Source organism: Saimiri boliviensis, chromosome 12, assembly GCF_048565385.1.
Source record: "Saimiri boliviensis isolate mSaiBol1 chromosome 12, mSaiBol1.pri, whole genome shotgun sequence".
NCBI classification, from domain to species: domain Eukaryota; kingdom Metazoa; phylum Chordata; class Mammalia; order Primates; family Cebidae; genus Saimiri; species Saimiri boliviensis.
In genome coordinates, this window is record NC_133460.1 from 80,342,867 (window position 1) to 80,358,398 (window position 15,532).

Genomic DNA, 15,532 nt, shown 5'->3' on the forward strand with positions numbered 1-15,532 from the left:
AGGCCTTGGCAGGCGGGGCTCAAGTTCAAGGGGAACGTCCACGTCCCGGGAAGGGACAGGGGCCGAAGACAACTTCCAAACGCCGCCCCAGCTGGCCTTCCAGGGAGGTAGAAGAGGTGCCTGGCACCCTCAGTTGTTGGTAGATTTCATATGGTGTGTTTGTCAGTGTTAACCATTTATGTCCGGGCACACCTCAGAAATAGGTTGGATCAACTTACATACATTAGTTACTCCAGGCACATCCTGGAAATAGATTGGATCCATTTACACACATTTGCACACTTTGGCTCCTTAAATGGAAGCATTTTGGCACTGCAATCAAATTACTTGTCCCCTAGTCATCTGGAGGTTTCCCCAGTGGTCCCATCTCATATCATCAAAGGCAGTTGTAAGGATATTGCTTTTTGAAATAGGATATTCAACCTCTGACAACTAGAACTATTCCAAAGGTGAATGCAGACTCACCTTTAAAGAGAGACCACAAACACCTGGCACAGTGGTGTGCACCTTTAGTCCCAGCTTCTTGCAGATAGAGGCAGGAAAACGACCTGAGCCCAGGAGTTCAAATCCAGCCTGGACAACACAGCAAGACTCTATCTCTTAAAAAGAAAAAAAGTGAAAACAAAGATTTTTCTCCCACCTTCCTTGCTGTGTTTTGCTCAAAGGACACATACCTGCATAGGCACATAGTGCTGGATGGTGGGAAGGCAGAACTTGGTAGGAGATTGGGCATAGAAAGGCATCTTGCCCATCTATTGTCCCTGACAACATTGCTAAGTCTGTTTATTCATCTTCTTCATTAAACACTGACTATTGCTATAGTCTGAATATGTCCCCCAAAATTCATATGTCAGAAACTTATATTTCCAATGCAAGAATATTGGGAGGTGGGGCCCCATGGGAGGCATTTGGGTCAAAAGTGCTCCACCTTCATGAATAGAGTGACCCTCATGAATAGATTAATGCTGCTATCAAAAGGTTTGTAGGGTGGGCGTACTCTTCGGCTCTTCTGCCCTTCTACCATGGGAGTATACAGCAAGAAGGCCCTCACGAGATGCTGGCACCTTGATCTTGGATTCTAGAACTGTGATAGATAAATTTCTATTATTTAAAAATTGCCTGTTATTGTGTTTTAGCAGCACAAAATAGACTGAGACACCTAGTTAATGTGCCAAGCATTCCCTGGGTGTGGGAGAAGACGTAGTTGAGTTCACAGTCTTATAAGAGAGAGGTACATGAGCAAATAATTACAATACCATAGATAATGGAGACCTCAGTCTCTCAGTAAAGAAAAAGAAAAAAAAATACCATGTTTGCTTCGGCAGCACATATAATAAAATTGAAACAATACAGAGAAGATTAGCATGGCCCCTGCGCAAGGATGACACGGAAATTCGTGAAGCGTTCCATATTTTTTTTGAGATACCACCTCACAACAGTTAGAATGGCAATCATTTAAAAATCTGGAGGCTGGGCGCAGTGGCTCACACCTATAATCCCAGCACTTTGGGAGGCCAAGGCGGGTGGATCACAAGGTCAAGAGATTGAGACCATCCTGGTCAACATGGTGAAACCCCATCTCTACTAAACATACAAAAATTAGGTGGGCATGGTAGCATGCGCCTGTAGTCCCAGCTGCTCGAGAGGCTGAGGCAGGAGAATTGCTCGAACCCAGGAAGAGGAGGTTGCGGTGAGCCGAGATCGTGCCATTGCACTCCAGCCTGGGTAACAAGAGGGAAACTCCATCTCAAAAGAGAAAAAAAATCTGGAGACAACAGATTCTGGAAAGGATGTGGAGAAATAGGAACACTCTTGCACAGTTGGTGGGAGTGTGAATTAGTTCAACTATTGTGGGACACAGTGTGGTGATTTCTCAAGGATCTCGAAATAGAAATTCCATTTGACCCAGCAATCTCATTACTGGGTATATACCCAAAGAACTATAAATCATTCTACATAAAGACACATGCACACGTATGTTCATTACAGCCCTGTGTACAATAGCAAAGACCTGGAACCAACCCAAATGCCCATCAATGATAGACTGGACAAAGAAAATGTGGTACATATACACCATGGAATACTACGCAGCCATAAAAAAACAATGAGTTAGTGTTCTTTGTAGGGACTTGGATGAATCTGGAAACCATCATTCTCAGCAAACTGACACAAGAACAGAAAGCCAAACACTGTATGTTCTCACTCATAGGTGGGTGTTGAACAACAAGAACACATGGACTCAGGGAGAGGAACATCACATACTGGGGCAGTTAGGGGGGTAGAGGAGAGACAGTGGTGGGTGAGGAGGGAGAAGAGGGTGGGGAGGGTAACATGGGGAGACATGCCAGATATAGTATGCACCTAAAGTAAAATAAATAATTTTTTTTTAAAAAACAGAGAAAAAAAATACCATGTGATAAATACTAGAGAATGGGATGCCCAGACATTCAGAGATGGCAGATATGGTTTGGCTTTGCATCCCCACCCAAATCTCACCTTGAATTGTAATCCCCATTATCCCCACCTGTGGAGGGTGGGACCTGGTGGGAGGTGACTGGATCATGGGGGTGGTTTCCCCCATGCTGTTCTTGTGATATGAGTTCTCATGAGATCTGATGGTTTTATAATGGATTCTTTCCCCTTCACTGGTTTGCCCTCTTGTGCCTGCCACCATGTAAGACATGCCTCTTCCCCTTCCGCTATGATTGTAAGTTTCCTGAGACCTGCCCAGCCGTGTGGAACTGTGAGTTAACTAAACCTCTTTTCTTTATAAATTACCCAGTCTTGGGTATGTCTTTATAACAGTGTGAAAAAGGACTAATACAATGACTTTAAAAAGAGTTGATAATCAAATTGTGCTTTGAAGCACTAGAAGTAAGGGGTGTACCTAAAAGAGTACAGGATCATATGAGGAAGAGGGAATAAAGGAATGAAATATGCAGAAGTGTGAGGCACCCTGTGAAAAGAGGCTACTTGCAGTAAGACATGACAGGAGAGGGGTCTGGCTGGGATCCTATCTTACAAAGGGTTTTTTGTGCTATGCTAAAGATTTTGAATTTCATAATCCTCAAAAACAGAGAGCCATGACTTTTAAGGTGCTGGAATGGTCTGATCAAATTTTGTGCCAGAAGTCAGTAAAGAGGCCTAGAGCTGGAATGTTGGTTAGCCCAAGTAAGAAATGGTGGCCAAAAAGAAAAAAAAAAAAAGGCTCCCACAGAGGAATGAGGAACAAAAAGGAGAGAGAACTAATAGCACTTAATCAAAGTAGGAGGGTGAGAGAAGAACGGCAGTGATTGGGAATCTGACAGTGCTGCAATACCAGGAATCAAGAAATCGATGAGAGAACAGTTCTTTTGGGTGAGGAATGAGAATATGGAATGTGTTAAATTTGGAGTATTTTGGATTTGCAGTAGGGTAGAAAAAAACAACTTTTTTTTTGCCCATCTGTCTCCTTTTCTCTACTTTTCTTTTAAGATAGAATCTCCATTAATGAATATTTGGTGGAAAATGGCTTCCCCAGCTCTAAAAAATCTTTCCACTTAGCGCCCACTTGCGACCGATTTCAAGTCTTGGTCTAAATTCCAAGTTCCTGGGAGAGAAAATTGTACTGGCCTAGACTGGTTCAGGACTCCATTCTTGGTCCAGTCACATGTCATGGAAACATGGAGGCTGTCCTCTCCGCTTCTTGAACTTGAACTCCCGACATCAGGTGATCCGCCCACCTTAGCCTCCAAAGTGCTTGGATTACAGGCATGAGCCACCACTCCCGGCTCCCCTCCCCTTCTTAAGCAAATCTCTGAGCAGTTGGAATTCTCAGAGAAATGGTAGACATATTCAGGAGTTGGCAATGATGGGACACTTAAATGAAACCAGTTTCAGCCACACTATGCAGCATCACATAGTTTCACAAACCAAGCTGTACATCAGAGGCATCTGGAAAACTTTACAAAATACAGATCTTGGAGGCCCCACTTTCCAGACCTGCCTCTTCCACCAGTGATCCAGAATCTCTAGGAGTAAGGCCCAGGAATCAGCATTTTTATAAAGCACCCTAGAAGATTACTTTGTGACTAACCTTTGGGAACCACTACTTTAAAAGACTTAGAATACTGAACAAATAAAATGATAAAAATGGGAAGTTACTCATAAATATGGAGTATTACATGCAATAAACAAGAAGTTGAGTTTTTGTTTTGTTTTGAGACAGGGTCTCACTCTGTTGCCCAGGCTGGAGTGCAGTGGCATGATCATGGCTCACTGTAGCCTAAACCTCCTGGGCTCAAGTGATCCTCCTGCTTCTGCCTCACAAATAGCTGGGACTACGAATGTTCTGGTGATGGTTGTTTTACTCTGTGAATATATTTAAAAGCACTGAATTGTACATTTTAGGAGGATAAATTCTATGGTATGTGAATTATATTAGACATATAATTTGCTTAAAGGCACAGAATGGTCTCATAGCACTTGGGCATGGAGCTAAAGATCTGAATCAGGGAGTAAGAGGGACCAGATTCTGAAAGGGGCAGGTTGTCTGTCACCAGTGGATTGGATGTCTGTTACTCCCTAGATAAGAATAAGTTGTCACATAAGATTACATCCTTTTAAGAAGCCCAAACCTGGAGAACTTAAATACTCTATTAGCTTTGTGGTCAGTTTTACTGCAGGTCTCCTCGGAGGCAGAATTACTGAATTAAATGTCTAGGAAATGGACTCAGGTTCCCAGCTACCAGGCTCCCCTTGTGCACAATCTCCCTTGTACAGAAGCACTTCCTCTAGTTTAGTAACAACTGCTACAAAACTTTGCCATTTTCTTTCAGGGAAGCTGGCTACTTTCCAGGTGCTTTGGAAAAGGGCAAAATGATAAACCAGAGATGGTATTCACGAATGAGCATTTTCTTCTCATGAAGCAGGATTATAACTAAGCATATGATTTATTAAAAGGCAGTTTTAATTTTAGAGCATTAAAATGCTGTGAAGAAAACCAAACTATCTCTGAATTCTGTCTGGCTTTCAAGTCCCCATAAAAGGAGCTGCCATTCTGCTTATCTTGGCTGTTTGGCACATTCAATTCTACTAGTCACTTCAGCCCCCAAACCCTCCTGTCCATGAAAAACCCTGGGCCTTCATGAGGAAGAGAAAATAAGGGAATGAAATATGCAGAGGTGTTCTAGGCTCCTGGGATCACCTTCCCTCACCCACTCTCCCAATCCCCTGCATCCTGCCACGTTAGTTCCAAACTCACCACCTCCTCCAAACTTGCCCCTCACTAGTCTAGGCCACGTTGATGTTTGCTCTTCTAAACAAATGTAGTCTGTGTCACATGTCGATCTTCCCCAACTAAATTGTTAGGTCACTGAGGAGGTGCACCTTAAAATTCCACATTTCAGAGTTTCACTAAAGTTATTCCAGTACATTCTATTCTTTAGATTCAATTCTTTGAAAAATGGATTTAAAGTTTAAAACAAGTAGATTTGATATCTTCCACCAAAAATTTGCCTTAATTACAAGGCTAGCATAATTCTGCTCTAGGCCTAAATCTTTTAACGTTTTCTATCATAGTTCCCAACCAATTCCTCTCCACTCAAGAATGATAATAGGAAATTACTTTGTTTTCTCTGCAAGCCAGTCTCTCTGAATTGGCAGGGCAGGCAGAGAGAGCCCTTTGTAAGCTGCCACTGCCTTGTGCTAAAAAACCAGATTTTTGGCTCTTTCCCATCTTGCAAGATGGCAGGTGAAAAAGTTGAGAAGCCAGATACTAAAAAGAAGAAACCTGAAGCCAAGAAGGCTGATACTGGCAGCAAAGTGAAAAAGGGTAACCTCAAGGCTAAAACCCCAAGAAGGGGAAGCCCCATTGCAACCACAATCCTGTCCTTGTCAGAGGAACTGGCAGGTATTCCCAATCTGCCACATATTCCAGAAAGGCCATGTACAAGAGGAAGTACTCAGCCACTAAATCCAAGGTTGAAAAGGAAAAGGAGAAGATTCTTGCAACTGTTACAAAACCAGTTGGTGGTGACAAGAACGGTGGTACCCAGCTGGTTAAACTTTGCAAAATGCCTAGGTATTATCCTAATGAAGATGTGCCTCGAAAGCTGTTAAGCCAGGGCAAAAAGCCCTTCAGTCAGCAGGTGAGAAAACTGTGGGCCAGCATTACTCCCAGGACCATTCTGATCACCCTCACTAGACGCCTCAAGGGCAAGAGGGTGGTTTTCCTGAAGCAGCTGGCGAGTAGTAGCTTATTACTTGTGACTGGACTTCTCATCCTCAACTGAGTTCCTCTATGAAGGACACACCAGAAATTTGTCATTGCCACCTCAACCAAAATTGATAGCATTGTAAAAATCCCGAAACATCTTACTGATGCTTACTTCAAGAAGCAGCTAGGGAAGCCCAGACACCAGGAAGGTGAGATCTTCGACACAGAAAAGAAAATGAGATTACAGAGAAGCGGAAAATTGAACTGTGGACTCACAAATTTTACCAAAAATCAAAGCTACTCCTTAGCTCCAGGGCTACCGGCAATCTGTGTTTGCCCTGACGAGTGGAATTTATCCACACAAATTGGTGTTCTAAATGTCTTAAGAATCTAATAACTGAATACTTTTAAAAATATATATTTTCAGGGTGGCTCATGCCTGTAATCCCAGCATTTTGGGAGGCCGAGGCAGGTGGAACACAAGGTCAGGAGATCGAGACCATCCTAACACGGTGAAACCCTGTCTCTACTAAAATACAAAAGATTAGCCTGGTATGGTGGTACATGCCTGTAGTCTCAGCTACTCAGGAGGCTGAGGCAGGAGAATTGCGTGAACCCCGGAGGTGGAGGTTACAGTGAGCCGAGATCACACCACTGCACTCCAGCCTGGGTGACAGAGTGAGACTCTGTCTCAAAAAAAAAAAAAAAAAAAAAAAAAAAAAAAAGATTTTATGCTCAACTCACTAATGTCAGTGCCACAAAACTGGGGTCTTCAGAGCATATCTCCAAGGCAAAGAACCCAAGTCCTCTCTCACTTAAATGGTATTGTGCATTTATGAAAGTTTTCTCCCTCCCTGCACCTCCCCCACCTTTTTTTGAGATGGTTTTGCTCTGTTGCCCAGGCTAGAGTACAGTGGCATGATCATGGCTTCTTGCAGCCTTGACTCCCTGGGCTCAAGTGATCCTCCCACCTCAGCCTCCTGAGTAGCTGGGACCACAAGTGTGTGCCACTATGGCTGGCTAAGCTTTCATTTTTTGCAGAGATGGGGTCTTGCTATGTTGCTCAGGCTGGTCTTGAACGCCTGTCAAGTAATCCTCTTGCCTCAGCCTCCCAAAGTGCTGGGATTACAGGAATGAGGCACTCTACCCAGCCTTTTTTTTTTCCCTCAAACCTCACACACACACGAGCATAATCAGGAGGCAGACTACAGGTCAGCTGCCTTCTACCATGCTGTTGGAATTAGTACGACAAAGCTCTCAACCAGTCTTATTTAATTTCTTTACCACAACGAATGGAAGAAAAAGGCAGAAATAAATGGTAGGGTCATTTGCCAGTAGAAAAGAAAGCTGGGATTTCCTCATTTACTTTGGAAACTGAGTAGAAAGAACTGCTTTGCCCACTCGAGTCTGGGCAAAGGGTATGCCCAGACATTGGCAAAGGAACCAGACAAAATAAACAGCCAGCAGTTTTCTGTTCCAAACAGTTAGCTCCTCTCAAATCCAGAGAGAAGCTACTCCTGAGTTCATTCAAGGTTACAACAGAAGTGTTTCTCTCTTTCTGCTGGGCCCAACTGTGCCTGAGGGCAGGTGGATCCAGACCTTGTAAACATTAAGCTAGGTATAACACAACCAGAAATGCTGGAGGAAGGCTCCTGGCCTTCCCAGCTTGAGAAGTAGAGGACCTAATTTGTAAATGGTGGCCTGCAGAGCCCAAAGCAGAGAGTTATGATGAATACAATATTTTTATTGCTTTTCTAAAATAACTCCTTTCATATACAAGGATTCTTTCAGTTAGATCCTTTATTATCCTAAATGCTCTCCTCTTGTCATGAGCAGGCGAGGATCTATTTAGCCAAGGTAAGTGGCTACCTCAGAGTTTCCCATAGGGAAAATTGAAATCTGATTATTTTCTTTCCTTCACTTTGTCTCTAGGTTGAGAACTCTAAGTAGTAAGAGGCACAGGATAAGCATGGGAGAGATTGAGCATTTTTGAGAGAATACTCCTCTGCTGAATGCCACTTTGAAGGGAAAGAAGTCGAATGGCAATTTCCAGTCCATTTTGGGTTGGCCCCTTGGAGGTTCTGGCTTCTGGGTAATGTCCACAAAGTTCACAAGAGTTGTCAAAGATACTTCTGTAACTTGTTGAGAATCCTGCAGGAAGAAAGTCAATGACAGGTCGGCTCTTGGTACTCATTCATATAGTGCTCTAACTTGGCTGTTATTATTACTTTCCCTGAAGAGAGAAATGAATTGTTCTAAGCAAGATATACCTTTATCTAATATTGGTCCTATGTAGTTCTCTTTCAGTGAGACACAAGGCAATGAATATCTTAGCAACAGTCAGATAGCAGAACTATGAACAGTTACACCTACCTAAAACACTGACTCTAGCTTTTACCAGCTGGGGAGCTGCCTGATATCAGAGAGGCCACATGGCAAAACTGCTGCTGTTACGTGTTTAGCAGCTCTACTCTATCAGAAGGCTCCAGGCTCTGAAAATACTATATATGCACAGGTGGAAATAGTAGTAGCAAATTTTATCCCTTCTTAAATGGCAGAAAGAAAGGTCACTCACAGACTCTCAGGGTTGAAAGGATCCTTCCACCCACCCACCAATTCATGTCAAATAAAACAGATGTCCCTGGGAGAAGGGATCTTGTCAGACTGACTCAAGTATCTGATCTAACACATGTAGCTTTGGTAGATATGGCTGCAGCCTGATGATGTCTGGAATCATGTTTATCTAAAATGAATCCCCTTTGTTTTGACTCAGCTCAAGAAACAAACTTTTGATTACAATTTTTGGACAGTAAATATTTTGTTAAACTTGAAGATTGTCTTCATTCACCTTCCTTCACTCTGATGAACATATTATGCATTTGCTGTGGTTTTCAGCAACAGTTAAGTACTTAGCTCTGGGAATATAATTTTGCCTAGAAAAACCCTTCTAGGGACTGTCATTTGTTTATTTGTTTTTAGAGACAGGGTCTTGCTGTGTCACCCAGGCTGAAGTGGAGTGGTACAATCATAGCTCACCGCAGCCTTGACCTCCTGAACTCAAGTGATCCTCTTGCCTCAGCCTCCTGAGTAGCTAAGATTATAGCTCCGAGTGCACCACAACACAAGCTAGAGTCAGTGTTTAGGTAGGTTTAACTGTTAATAGTTCTGCTATCTGACTGTGCTAAGATATTCATTTTCTTGTGTCTCACTGAAAGAGAACTACAGAGAACCAATATGAGATAAAGGTAGAGCTAATTTTTTGTTGTTGTTGTTGAGACAGAGTATCACTCTGTCATCCAGGCTCAAGTACAGTGGCACAATCTCAGCTAACTGCAACCTCTGCCTTTCAGACTCAAGAGATTCTCGTCTCAGCCTCTTGAGTAGCTGGGACTACAGGCACCCACCACCATGCCCGGCTAATTTTTTTTGCATTTTTAGTATAGATGGGGTTTCACCATGTTGACCAGGCTGCTCTTAAACTCCTGACCTCAAGTCAGCTGCCCGCCTCAGCCTCCCAAAGTGCTAGGATTACAGGTGTGAGCCACTGCACCCGGCCTTACTAATTTTTATTACTATATATTTTTTTGTAGAAGTAGTTGTCAATAAGTTGATTTAATCAATGTGCTATTTGAACTGACTTCAGAGCCTTTAGGAGGACGGCATATTTGAAACTGTGCACTCTGATGCATAATATGTGCATCAGAAAGAAGAAAGGTGAATGAAGAAAATCTTCAAGTTTAACAAAATAGTTGTTTACAGTCCCAGGAGAATTTCCATGTTAATCTTGCTTGTTGCCCAGGCTGATCTCAAATTCCTGGCCTCAAGTGTTCCTTCTTCCTTAGCTTACCAAAGTTTGTTTTTAAGTAGGTATTGAGTCAGTCCTATGCTAATCTTACATTCAAATTAATTCTTTAGGTTTTTTTTTTTTTTTTTTTTTTTTTTAACATAGTGAGGCTCATGAGGAACTTGGCATAGAATTAATGTAACTTCTGAAGCACTGAAAGAACCACATACATTACAAGGATGGCCAGCCTAGGCTGGAGCTGCCAAGGGACTCCTAACTCCAGCTAGCCATTGAAGACTGGCTGAGACTAATCAGAGAAAGAAAATGGATAGGAACTTATTACCTATGAACAAGTAATAAACTTTCTTTTGATTTAAACTTAAGGATTTACTATTATGACTTTAGTTTTCCTTCAGGAATTTTATAAAGGGGAGAGGACATACACTCAATTTTGGAGCAAATCTTTATAGCTGACATTATTGAAGCATGTTAATATTATTTATATAAACTCACTGCAGAATGCCTGGTGACCTATGTTGGCTGAAATGGCTAGAAATACTTTGGGATGGGAAACAGAATAGGGAATGATTTTTCAGCTATGGGTTCAGTGCTATCTAGAAGTTGATTGAATCAATGTGTTATTCTAACTTATTTCAGAGCTTTTAGTGGGGGGCAAATTTGAAACTGCCCACTAGCAGTCCCAGGAATCCCCATAGGAGCTGTGGTTGGAATTGGGGAAGTGGCCTCATGATGGAAGAGTATAGTATTGAATTAGGAACCTCACTGCTATATACCCAAATCACATCCACCTAACATTACTTAGTAATAAAACTGATATTTGATGATCTTTATCTGTCTGACTCCTTTTAATTGGTTTCAAACTTAGGCAGGGAAAAAGAGTATCATTAGCCTCCTCAAACTCCCAAATCAGGGAATTTCTGTAGCCTCAAGGTCATCCCATACCCAGATTTGAACTCTAATATAACTATAAACCCAAGAAGGCAAATTTTAGGCTGATGTCCACTCAAGTATATATTAATATCGTTAAGTCTACAGTGGTGTTTCAGTGGCTGAGAAACCCCACATGACAAAAATTGTTCTAACAGAGTTGTTCTTTCAGAGTCACCCAGAATATGTGCTCATTAAGAGCTACTACTAGATTTGATTTTAAGACAGCAGCATAAAGACATGTCTTCTCCCTTTATATCTTAAAACCACTCCAATCCAACAAGAAACAGATACAAAAACTCCATGTTCCCTGGAATGGGGAGACATCATATGTGAAAACAGGAGGCAGATGGCAGCAAGGCTTAACAGAGGGAAAGAAGTCCAAACTTGAAAGTGTTCAGAGACTAGACACAAGCAGATTTTTCTCTGTGGAACTCTAAAGACTCAGTAACAGGAGGTAACAGAGGAAGGGATGAAAGATGAATGGAAGATCATTACTGAATGATATCCCTTCAATGCAATCAGGCCAACTATACCCTCTCCCCCTCAACAAAAGACTGAACAATTTAAGCCAGAGAAATTCTGGACTCAGGGACATTGGGCATAGAGAAGGACAGAGTGAGGCATGGAACTAAAAATGGGGAATTATCTCTTCTCTCATTTAGCTCCAAAATGCTTACAGATGGTTTTACACCCATACCTTTAGTCAGGAAACTAGGGAGTTTTCTCTGGGAAAAAATTAACAGTTCCAGCAAAGACACAAAGATACTAACTGCTCCACAGTGAAGGCCACAAGTCAGTCGGTATCACCCACAGTCACAGAGCTTTCAGTCAGCTTAACAGCTTACTCTTATTTTGGATAGAGAGCTGAAGATTGACAAACATGGAGAAAATTTCTCACAATAAAGAGAAAAACTATACCAAATGAACAGAATAAACAACTCTGGGGAAACACAGACATTGACAGATGAAGATGCAAAGTTGTTAGTATCTTCAGAGATATATGAATAAAAATACCATGAAAAGAAACAGAAGAAAGAGCTTAGGTATGAAAAATCTGATGGCCAAAATAAAAAATTCAGTAAAAAGGTTAAAAGATAAAATTGAGGCTGGGTGCGATGGCTCAAGCCTGTAATCCCAGCACTTTGGGAGGCCGAGGCGGGTGGATCACAAGGTCAAGAGATCAAGACCATCCTGGTCAACATGGTGAAACCCCGTCTCTACTAAAAATACAAAACATTAGCTGGGCATGGTGGCGCATGCCTGTAATCCCAGCTACTCAGGAGGCTGAGGCAGGAGAATTGCCTGAACCCAGGAGGCAGAGGTTGCGGTGAGCCGAGATCACGCCATTGCACTCCAGCCTGGGTAACAAGAGTGAAACTCCGCCTCAAAAAAAAAAAAAAAAAAAAAAAGATAGACAATGAGAGAAAAAAAGAAACAGATTCAATCTAGTGACACCCTAACAGATTTAGGAGCTGAAAAAAAAAATATCAAAGAAAAGAGTGGGAAATTATTAATCAAGTAATAATAACTGAAAATTCTCAGAACAGAGTTTCAGAGATTTGGTGTAATGAATGAAGAAAAGATCTACTCAAGGCATAAATTTGTGGCAACTTCATACTATTAGGAATAAAAATCTTAAAATGGCTTCTGAACAGCAATACTGGAAACTAAAGACAATGAAAGAATGCCTTCAAAATTGTGAGTGAAAATAATTTTCAATCTAGAATGTTATATCTAACCAAATGATCATTTAAGCATGATGATGATGATGATGACTGAAGATATTTTCAGACAAAGTAAACTAAAGAAAAAAAATCCATGCATCTTTCCCCCCAAAATTATTAGAATTTAAGCTCCAAGAGAATAAACCAAGAAAAAGAAAGTAGTAGTATCCAGTAAATAGTGAATCTAAGGCAAGTAAGAAGAATTAATTCCCTAGATGGCAGTACAGGAAAGGCCCATGACAACTGTGGGGCAGCAACTAGTCCACACTACATCAGTTTATGGAGGTCTCCATGAAGAAAAGATGCAGGAAAATGTGAAACTGATAGATAATATGGCAAGTTCAACTGCTTGAAAAACTGCATCGAGAGAAATTTTACAAAGCTATTGAAGAGTGTGAGAAGCCTTAGCTATTAGCTCAAAGAAAATAAGAGTGAAATAGGTAATTATTAATTTCAGAAAAAATAAAAAATTCCACAAAATTGAATACTTGCCTAGTATGCATATGTACATAAACATCATGATGAAACATTGAATAGTGATTTAATAATTTGATGCAAATATACTGGGAGAGTGGCAGGAGGGGTAGGAGGAAAATAACAGAGCTTGAACTGACCTACAAAAATAGGAAGTCAATACATTGTCTCTGAAACAGACAAGTTAAGAGATAACTAAATGTTCAACAGCATAGTAGGGCAACTATATTAATAACAATATATTGTGTATTTCAAAATAGCTAGAAGAGGAGATTTTAAATGTTCTCAACCACAAAGAAATGACAAATGTTCAAGGTGATGGGTATCCTAAATACCCTGATTTGATCATTACATATTGTATGAATTTTTCAAAATGACACATGGATCCTTGACACCTTCCTCTTCAACTTCCACATCTACACAGTGAAGTCTTACCTGTGACATCTCTAACTCTGAGTTCTGTCACTTCTCACAGCCCTCAAAGCCCCCACTCAAGTTCAGGCCATCAGTATCTGCTAGTGAATTTCTATAACAGATTAGAACTGTTCTAATTTCACCTCAGTGGTGCCTCACAACTTGCAGGGATGATGTCTATCTGCTTCACCTCTCTATACCTAACTCCAGGCATAGTACTTGGCACAGAGTAAGCACTCAATAGAGACTTTTTTTTAAACAAATGATTAGAGGTATTTTTTGGAGGTAGGAAACATAAGAGATTAATAAATTGGGAGGCCAAGGCAGGTGGATCCCGAAGTCAGGAGTTCAAGACCAGCCTGACCACGTGGTGAAACCCCGTTTATACTGAAAATACAGAAAATCAGCTGAGCATGGTGGTGGGTGCCTGTAATCCCAGCTACCCGGGAGGCTGAGGCAGAGAACTACTTGAACCCAGAGGTGAGGCTGCAGTGAGCCGAGACGGCGCCACTGCACTCCAGCATGGGCAACAGAGCAAGACTACATCTCAAAAAAAAAATAATAATAATAAGAGATTAATAAATCACAAGGTAGAAAGTATGTCACAGCTACTTAAGAGTTAGCAATTACAGATCGAGTTGACCCTTTTTCCTTCCCACCACACTATAATTAGGGTCTTAATGGTTGTGCTTAATTGATTCATGTATTTATTAACATATTTCAAATGAAGTGCTTATGCTGCATTTGTGTATAAGTTTGGAATAAATGCAGCCTAGTATATAGTCCAATTAAAAGGAGCTTAAATTGCACTTACCAGGTAACCAGATAATGCCTAATGTTATTGATCTATTTTATTTTATTTTCATTTATTCACTTATTTATTAAGACAGGGTCTCACTCCCACTGCCCAGGCTGGAGGGCAGTGGTGCAATATTGGCTTACTGCAGCCTCGACCTCTCCTGGCTCAAGTGATTCTCCCACCTCAGCCTCCCAAGAAGCTGAGATTCAGATGTGTGCCACCATGACTGGCTTTTTTCTTTGTTTTTTCAGTAGAGATGGTGTTTCCCCATGTTACCCAGGCTGGTCTCAAATTCCTGGATTGAGGCAATCCACCCACCTCAGCCTCCCAAAGTGCTGGTATTACAAGTATGAGCCATCACACCTGGCCTATTTTATTTTGAGACAGGGTCTCATTCTGTCACCCAAGCTGGAGTGCAGTAGCACAAACATGGCTCACCACACCCTCAACCTCTTGGAATCAAGCAATCATCCCACCTCAGCCTTCTGAATAGCTAGGACTACAGGCGCATGCCACCATGCCCAGCTAATTTTTTAATGTTTTGTACAGATGAGGTCTCACAATGTTGCCTGGGCTGGTGTTGAGTTCCTAGGCTCAAGCGATCCTCCTACCTCAGCCTCCCAAAGTGCTGAGATTACAGGTGTGAGCCACTGCACCCAGCCTATAGACCCCTTTTTGGAATTTGAGTTTTAGTATCACATGAAGAACAAGGTTCTTTGAGTATATTCAATGTGTTATGTTTTGATTCTCAATTCTAAAGTTTTTCCATTTGTTTTTTAGAAGTTATAGATAGGCAAAATTAGAGAATTCACTGTTTATTTAGTGTGTGTAACAAGAAGGGCACTGGGGAAAAAATAACTCCCTCAAGGTCTGGTCACCTCATTTCTTTTATCAAGACAGACGAAAGATGCATAGCCCAGTCAGCACATTTCATTTACTGTGGGTCCAACTCTGTTATGTATAGTTGACTTAATTTATTTCTACTTTAAGCTATAATATTTCATGATGTTTACTTAAGAAATCACCACCAGCAACTTTGTTTTAACACTTTGTAAAGTTTTGCAGGTTATTTGCTTCAATTCAATTTACAGTGCAATAAAGTCCTTTGTTCCAAAATAAGATTTACTTTGTAACAACATGAAGAGCTTGGGTTAGGTTATGTTAGGCTTTGGCAATAAGAAGTACACCCT

General features: G+C 41.4%; 1 protein-coding gene and 1 non-coding gene across 2 annotated transcripts in view; one reads left to right on the forward strand and one right to left on the reverse strand.

Moving 5' to 3' along the window:
* Nucleotides 1-28: 28 nt before the first annotated feature.
* Nucleotides 29-15,532, reverse strand: part of TCTN3 (tectonic family member 3) — a 32,549-nt gene continuing 17,045 nt past the window's right edge. The window contains exon 14 of the mRNA XM_003922360.4: nucleotides 29-8,347. Coding sequence (XP_003922409.1) covers nucleotides 8,114-8,347 — 234 coding nt within the window. The 3' untranslated portion in view covers nucleotides 29-8,113. The remainder of the gene's footprint in view (nucleotides 8,348-15,532) is intronic.
* LOC120362604 (U6 spliceosomal RNA) lies at nucleotides 1,312-1,416 on the forward strand. The gene has a single exon (XR_005578457.1). It is a non-coding gene; the product is annotated as a U6 spliceosomal RNA (small nuclear RNA).